The following is an 8,502-nucleotide window of genomic DNA, read 5'->3' as shown; positions in this document are numbered from 1 at the left end:
TAACGGAGACCGACGGAGCTGAGATACCGCTCCAGAAAGCGCAGCTGGACCTGAACCACCGTTAAAAACATGTACAGATGTGTGCTGGCTTTGGTTGGAGCCCGCAGCAGCAGCATGTACAGACCAGGGATGTTTGTACGGTCAGTGTAAAATAATGAGTTTAGAAATGAGTAGCATGTTTCAGATCAACTGGGGATCCGATCAACTGGCGTTATTCAGTCAGCGAGGCAGCTGTTCCAGCGGCAAGATAGGTTGTAGGTGACTGTGGAGACGCCTGTTCAAAAAACACAAACGTCTATAAACTCTTGCAAAATGTTCTTGCTGTCAGATTTAAAACTGGTTCCACTTATCGCTCGTGCTCTGTTGTGAGTCAAGGCTGTTCAGCCTCCAAGTAAAACACACGGTTTGAAGGGAGCTTCGCCCGGTTGAGTGGAAACATCGCTGAGCCGCGGTGGAGTCACAGTACGACCAGATTAACTTGTGATAGTATGTGGTGTCAGCCCGCTGCTGTTTATAAAGATTACAGCAAGAAAACAGGTGGATCTGAGTTGTTTTACTTTTAAACACATTTTAAGTGAAACAACATGATTTAAACCATCTCACCACATTTGGACGATTTCTCATTTCTGCCTTCACAACGTCGATACGATTTATCTGACATTTTCCCGTTTTTCTGAATTGATTCATTTTGCTGGGATATTGCAAGTCAATCAACATTGTATTCTATAGAATCAGTGCATTGTAAATATGATACACTAATTCTATAGAATATAAAACTAAAGGTACTGAGTTGTCATAACACTCAGAACACAAATAAAGACAGATAAGGATATCTCTGCTAATCAACCTTAATTAGCCCTCCCTTGTACTAGATGGTCAGCTGCTGTTTAAACCAAAAACACAATGTCACAAATCAAGACAACCAAAATAATAAAATAAGAATCAGTAAAGACAGATTAAATCAAATCATCTTGCTGCCTTGTTTGACACTAAGTGAAATATACTAAGCAGAAGGCCAGACATTTAAAACCCCAATTAATCCACGTAATTGTATCAAACATAGAAGTAACACATATTTCTCACATACTAATTTGCACAACCATGGTAACTACATACAGGTGAAGAAAATTAGCAGAGCTCTATATAAGGTTGATGAACCCATCACAACCTTGTGGGTTTATAGTGAGGAGACAGAGATTGAAAGACAGAGATTGAACAAAGAGCGAGAATATTAGTGTGATTGAAGCTTGTTTGTGACAGAGTAAGTGCTTGTTTGAAAGTGAGAGTGACTGGGTGAGGTGTGTGAGTTGTTTGTTCGAGAGCCTTGTGCTGTAGCTGTGTTTTTGTGATTGTGAGTGTTTTGTATGTCTGATCTGTAGTTTGTCTGTGCGTTATAAATCCTGTGTGTCTGTATCTGTGAAGTGTTTGTGGAGTTTAGGAGAAAACAGGTAAGTGCAGAATTAGTTGGGAGGTGGAAGAGTGGGTGAAGAAGTAGGTAAGGTAGTGGTAGTGGTAGTGGTAGTGGTAAGGGCCAGACAGGGACATGGACCCCAAAAAGTTGAAAGAGGTGCTAGATCTGAAACTGCACAACCGGTATCCTGAGGGGATCACCGGTAGACAGCGTTATGCTATCAAAAGAAGAGCTGACACATTTGTGATAAAGGGTAAGGTGTAGAATAGGCTTATGTAGTGTGTCAACTATGCTCTGTAAGTCTGTACTTTCATGGTACATGTGCTTTACATTCACCCACTAGATGGGGATCTGTACTACATCTGTAGGCGCCAACAAAAACAGGCTGAGCACCTTGCAAAAGTAGTTGCCACTGCCAAAGAGGCAAGTGACATATTTCGAGAATTTCACGAGAGTCATTTTGGTGGGCACTGTGGTTGGGAGAAGACTCACAGCGCCATCATCAGCCGGTACTACTGGCCAGGCATGGAGCGTGACATTCAAAAGTGGGTGAGTTGACATCATCTTAATGAGTCTTAAAATACACATACAAGTTTACTGTTGGTATACATGTAGAAAGGCTGTGTGAGGTTGTAATACTAACTAATGCTCTGCATGTGTAATGACTTCTTTTGCTTATCATTCTTGGTGTTCTTAAAGTTCTTCCAGTTTTCAGTATTTGAATTCATTTGCAGTAAAATGTTTAATTTGGAAGTGATATAAGGTAATTTGTCCTTAGATTGCTCAGTGTCCACCATGTCAACGGAAGCGGGCCAATATCAAAGAAAAAGTGCAGTACAATCCAATAGAGGTAAAGGAAATGGATGAATACTGTCAAGTTTGAACATACCAACAGTGATGTAATACACGTGCCTTTCTTTACTCAGGTTGCAGAGCCTCTGGAACTGGTGGGGATGGATCTTGTGGGTAAACTCACACAAACAGATGGTGGCAACCAGTACATATGTGTCATGGTTGATTACTTCACCAAATGGGCAGAGGTCTACCCACTAAAAAGTAAAACAGCAGATGAGGTCACTAATTGTATCCTTGATTGGTTTTACAAATTTGGTGCACCCAAAAGACTGCTAGCAGATCAGGGCTCAGAGTTTTGCAACAAGGTACAGTACTGATACATAATGAATGCTAAAAATATAAATATGACTGACTAATTTGTTTTTCTATACTTTTAAAGGTAAACTATGGCTTGTGTGAAACACTGGGTATCCAGAGAAGCCTCTGCTCACCATATCATCCACAGACAAATGGTCTAGTGGAGAAGTTAAATGGCACAATCCAAAGGTAAACTGTTTCAGCTGTTACATCTTTTAACTTTGTAGAAATAACAATCTGCAAATATTCTGCCTTAATTACCCAAATTCTATCCTACCTGCTCTTGTCTGTCCTTATATTACATTTTCAGGTCTCTAAATAAACTGGTGGGAGAACACCCAACAAATTGGGACCGTTTCCTGCAGTCCACTATGTTTGGTCTGCGGACCAAAAAACAGTTAACGACAAAACATAGTCCCTATTATTTGATGTTCGGGAGGGAGGCAAGGTATCCATCACAGGTGCCAAAGGAATATAAAGTAAGAGCCTTAATATTCTTTTGTGAAAATGTTTAGATCAAGCTGCAGGTATTCAATGTCTTTTCTGCTCTGCTTTACAGGTTACAGACGATCACATCACAGAGTTGCTGCAGCAAGAAGACATATGTGATGGCCTAAAACAGCAGCAAGCAACCTACGAACAGGTTGCACAAAATGTTAGAAAAAGCCAGGACAAAGTCCGCAGGAGGAAGATGGCCAAAGGAACTGAGGACGAATTCAGGACAGGCGATCTTGTCCTTCAGAAAAATGTGGTCCAAGAGCGACGAAAAGCAAAGATGGACCCTGACATGATTGGCCCTTTTAAAATTATAAAGTTGGAGGGGAAAAGTGCAGATCTGTTTTCAGAAAAGGGAAAACAAAGAGTCAAAATAAATATAGATCACTTGACTCACTATTTTCAGCCAGAGGAGAGGGTGCCTTCAAAATTGAAGAACAACTTAGAACCCTCTCCTCTGACTGGCCCCTCTTCAGCAGTGGAGCCACTGTCAATGTCTGGGACAACAAGAAGCCAGCCAGACATTGACAATGGCTCCACTGCTGAAGAGGGGCCATTGTCAATGTCTGGAACAACAAGAAGCCAGGCCCCAGATCCCCACAAAGATCCAGAACGCTGTAAGTACACTGACAAATTGTACCTTAAAACATTGATTTTCCAGATAGTTGACACTTGTCTTTACAGTAATCCAAGCATTATGGAGTGGGAAATACAAAAACACCCTCTGGGCCAAAATGGGGCCATACAAACTGTATTCAGAAAATTTTACAGACTTGGCCCCAGGGAATGAACTTGAGAGTGAGGTATGTTAATGTTGTCATGATTTTCTGAATAGTGGGAGAAAAATGGATGAAGTAACTTCTGTATTCATAGGTGGTCAATGCCTATCTGAGCATGGTGGGCAGAAGAAGCGGTGCCCTCATTCTGGACACCTACCTGATGACGTCAGCATGGCAGGGATCTTTCAAAGGTTTTAGAAAGGTGAGTTAAAATGCTGAGAAATGTCAGCATTACCACATTGAAATGCTTAAGCTTTGTATGTGGTATTGTCTCGTAGGTAAATCTATTACAATATGATGTGGCAGCTGGAGCAGTATGTGACAAGGCACACTGGACACTAATTGTAAGTAATCACAACATATGTTGACACAACCATAAGATCTTTATGTCATGAAATGTAATTGTATTTTTGAAGATAATGTATCTAAAGGAGATGAGAGCGGTCTACCTGGATCCGTTTGGGGCAACAGAGGAACAGGTCAAGAAATGTCAAGCTGTAACAAGGTGAATGGCTCAACATGAAACACTGTTTGCATTTGATAAAATACATGCCTGCATGGAAATTTTGATGGTATCTGAGGAGCAAGACGACAGTCTTTGTTTATTCCATAGGACTATTTTTAACATTTATTGCATTAAAAAAAAAAAGAACAAACTTGTATTAACTTTTCCCTCTGAAGTCCATGCCCAGCTGCTGATTAGAAATGGCCTTAATGGGTCTGGCATTAAAGTTGGCTCATTGTTTTTCTGGTGTGTGTAGAGCACTGGTCCGCACCAAACATCCAACCATTACAAAGTGGACCTGTTCAACGGTGCCCCATCCCAAACAACAGGATTCTAAATCCTGTGGTGTCTTTGTGTGCAAGGTAAGTGTGTGATTATGTGTACACAAAGCAGAATAAGTAATCCCAATTATGTTTAACATAGATGTCTTAGCTTGCAGAACAAATGTTACTCGTACAAGACATCAACTATCCTGTGGACCAGGAGGGGGTGGCCAGGCTGAGGCTAGACCTGGCAGTAACATTGTTAAAAAACTCAGGTAAACTTGTGGCAGTAGATGACTGTATTTGCATTTAAGTACCTTGCATGTTTAATCTTATAATCTGTTTCACGCCCCCCCTTTTTTTTTTTTTTTCTCACAGATGACCTATCTGACATGTGCAAGGCCTGTGGAGAGGCCAGCTCAGGAGCAGAAGTGGATGAGTGGGTATGAACATTCTGATCCACAGCTCAGACAAACACAGATCTGCAAAATTTGACCATTTTAAACATATTTACATTTATTTTGTCATCGTCACTATAATTAACATTTTGAGCATGAATGAGTGACATGAATGTGACAGATGCCTGTTCTAATGTTAACTTTAACATCTCCTTTCAGATTGAGTGTACCACCTGTGGTAGGTGGTACCATATGTCTTGCGTGGGGCATCCATCCACAGATGGTGATTTTTTTTGTAATGGTTGCAAATAAATGACTGGTACATGAAGGAATTGTCTGTCTTCAGTGACGTGTCAGTTTTAAGTAGCACAACATGACAAACCTCTGTAGCTGGTTTGAACATGAATGTCACATGATTTTTTATTTTTTTCCCCCCAAACTTCTGCCTTCAAATTAAGTACTCTGTAAACTGCTACTGGCCATTGTTCCAGTTTAATTGGTGATGTTTGCTGTATTTATGCTCCAAATATTCAATTTGCAGATTCGTCCCAACCACATGCTGATAGTCACAACTTAACACAGACACACGCTGCCTGTTTAATATCGACACAACATATTGTCTGAGGAAGCAAAACCCAGAATATAGAAGCAAGTGGTGTTTGTTTTTCTGTGCATTCAGTGTCAGAGATCCAGAGCAGAACCTGAAGCTTAACTCTGGTTTGTTCACTGAAACACACAGCAGCCTGCCACCACCACAACACACATTGGTTTGGTTTCATAATATGCATCAGAACAAACCGAGGCCATGTTGTCAGAAGTACTCACTCAGAGCAGGCATGCTATCAAACTGTGAATCATTTCTTACAAAATACAATAACAATTCACTAACTTGTTTCTCATTCCTACTCAACCACCTGCAAAACATTGGATATCTTCAGCACACAGTTTATACATGTGGAGGTCAGATTGTGGCTGGAGAGTGAACTGTATGTTTGACAGTATTAGATTTAGTGACATGCTCCTAGTCCTCCTTGGTCTACATTGAAATATGGCAGCAGGATCTCCTCAGTGTCAAACAGGAGTATGTATGGCTGAAACCACAGCCGCAAATAGGTGGCTGAAATACATGACTATCCAGTAGGTGCCTGTAGCTCGTTGTGCAAAGCCTATAAAACGAATATTATGGCTTTTTGATGGAAGTTCCAGTCCATTGTCTTCTTTAAAAACAAATGTTTGCGATTATCATCGTTTGAAATTACAGTCTACTACGTGGAGGACTCGACGTGTTTGTAGTGTTTTCTCAGTGAGTTGTTCTGACAACGTGGCCTCAGTTTGTTCTGATGATTCTATCGAACCAAACGAATGTTGTGCTGTGTGTGTTTCGGTGAACAAACCTGAGTTAAGCGTGAAGTTCTGCTCCGTATCTCTGGATGTTAAGTTGTGACCGTCGCCAGTTGATCTGGGCGTGTTTCCTGAGTAATCACCAGGTGTTAAACATCTGGCTAAATGGAAACGATCTCTATGAATGAGATGAGTCAGAACGGAAATTTAGCACAACCGAGCTGATCAGTGGCACAGTGCGTAATGCACGGGTTTCGCATTTTTTATCTGGACGACGTGGTTTCGAATCCTCCCACCGGACATGAAAAATACATGTTTTTATTTTGCTATTTTGGTCAGCATGTTTGATTTTGATGTCTGTAGATGATACTGACATGGATATCGGCTTTATTAACGTTTACTTTTGTTGGCGAGGTCTTCATGTCTTTATATCCTTATCTTCACACACACACACAGGTCTGATTGTGACGAATTTGCAAGCGGGTCATCTGGAGGGTAAATACAGCAAACATCGTCAGTTAACCTGGAACACTTTTCTGTTGTGTGAAACAATGATGTTTGTGAATTTAAATAAGCCAGTGTAGCGCAATGTGATCTAAATCTGCCAATATCATATCAATGTATTGATGTTATACTGAACACTCTGTTTATTAACCTTCATGTCAGAATAACGTACACACTGTGTTGGTCTCCTGTCTCTGTTGCTTTTCTACTAACATGTTTTAATAGTGATCAATGAGCGACCACAGCTCCAGCGGTTCCGACTGCACTCGCGTAGTTTCTTTCATCGAGCCCGACAGCGGCCTGACTTTTAGAATGAGAAGGCTCTTGTTTCCAGATATATTTGTCAAGACCGAAAAGAAAAATACAGCAGAAATCTCATTTTACGTGACTAACTTGTCAGATTGTTTATTTCCTGGTTAGTTGGTAAGGGGTCCTGAAAAGCCACGCCTACGAAACATCTGTCTCAGAAACGCTAGGAACGCCAGTTGATCGGATCGCCAGTTGATCTGAAACAAGCACAGCCCTCTGAGAGCAGCTCGTTCCCACCATGTTAAAGTCCTGCTTCATTTATCTACACTGTTAGCTTGATGGAGAATCTCTACATAGCTTTAGCATTGAGTTAGCATTGATATCGTTAATAACGAGCTGACGGAGTGATGAACGCTCGTCCTGGACTCTCAAATGGTTTCTACATTTACGTAGTTTCTGCACTTCCTTCCTGGCTTTGAGCTGCTAGCTAATGCTATGCTAGGTTGGCGTAACTACAGCCATGCTATTGCTAACATGAACACACAGGGAGTAGCTTAAGCTGGGTTTCTAGGTTTTCATGGAGCTTTTCAAATTTCCACTTGAATTATGTTGAAATCAGATTTATATGAAGCCTATCATAATATTTTGGCTGGAAATGAGACAAATTCATCTTGTAAGGTATGAGTTGCCTTGATAGGTTAGCCTGGCTATTGCAATTACAGTTTTTAGATTTCCAATCAGAGGCACTTAAGCTGAAACTCTGGGGTGTAGTTGCCCTTTAAATAAACAAACAAACAAAAAGCCACTCAGTTATAGTAAGGTACGTAAATGTCACGCGTTGCCTTTCACCCTTGTTAATTGTGACTTTTTTAGTGTTTCTCGGTGCCTCCATGTGCGTCTCTGTTCCTACGAACTTCATCTGCTGCTTCTATGGCACTTAGTTCTTTTTTGCATTTCACCTGAAGGGAAAGGGGAACCACTGCATGTGCTTTGGATCAATTATGCAATAAATAAATGTGTGTAAAGCTTACAGTTGTTTCCTTGGCCTGTTGTTTGCAGGTGCTTCTTGGGCAGTAACCCCCAGACGGGCTGGAAGGGGCAGAAGCGCGGCGCTCTGGGCCCCGGCGTGAGCACTCTGCTACGGAAACTTGTGGACTTTGAGTGGCTGGCAATGCCGACGTGCAAGAATCTGAGTTGGACTGTTTTTCAGTGTTTTACAGATTGAGGACACCTCCAAGGTACTTATTTCTGTTTTTTCATGCTCATGTTTTGAACTGTTCAGTAAAGGTTAAAATGGCTGTTGTCTTTGTTCTGGTTTTTATTGAGCAGACCCAAAGCATGTTTGTAAAAGCAGAAAACAGAAAAATCACGCTTAACAAGTCAAATGTACAATATGTGACAGTGT

At 41.2% G+C, this 8,502-nt stretch overlaps 1 protein-coding gene across 1 annotated transcript; it reads left to right on the top strand.

The window, feature by feature from the left end:
• The first annotated feature begins 3,909 nt into the window (after positions 1-3,909).
• LOC103366947 (sentrin-specific protease 2-like) lies at positions 3,910-8,395 on the top strand. The gene is made up of 8 exons (XM_008294820.1): positions 3,910-4,039; positions 4,116-4,181; positions 4,254-4,342; positions 4,599-4,704; positions 4,775-4,880; positions 4,984-5,048; positions 5,223-5,286; positions 8,157-8,395. Exons 1-8 carry the CDS (start codon positions 3,953-3,955, stop codon positions 8,225-8,227), a joined length of 654 nt encoding a protein of 217 aa, XP_008293042.1. The 5' UTR covers positions 3,910-3,952; the 3' UTR covers positions 8,228-8,395.
• The last annotated feature ends 107 nt before the right edge of the window (positions 8,396-8,502 follow it).

Source organism: Stegastes partitus, unplaced genomic scaffold, assembly GCF_000690725.1.
Source record: "Stegastes partitus isolate 25-593 unplaced genomic scaffold, Stegastes_partitus-1.0.2 Scaffold997, whole genome shotgun sequence".
Taxonomy (NCBI): Eukaryota; Metazoa; Chordata; class Actinopteri; family Pomacentridae; genus Stegastes; species Stegastes partitus.
This window is presented reverse-complemented; position numbering and strand designations above follow the sequence as displayed.

What these genes read in the sequence shown, in the direction of transcription:
- LOC103366947 (XM_008294820.1), top strand. Translation starts at nt 3,953, where the DNA reads ATGGTGGGCAGAAGAAGCGGTGCCCTCATTCTGGACACCTACCTGATG. An exon ending in AAATGTCAAGCTGTAACAAG is followed by an intron (nt 4,343 to 4,598) that starts GTGAATGGCTCA and finishes TGGTGTGTGTAG; the next exon opens with AGCACTGGTCCGCACCAAAC. An exon ending in GTGGTGTCTTTGTGTGCAAG is followed by an intron (nt 4,705 to 4,774) that starts GTAAGTGTGTGA and finishes TAGATGTCTTAG; the next exon opens with CTTGCAGAACAAATGTTACT.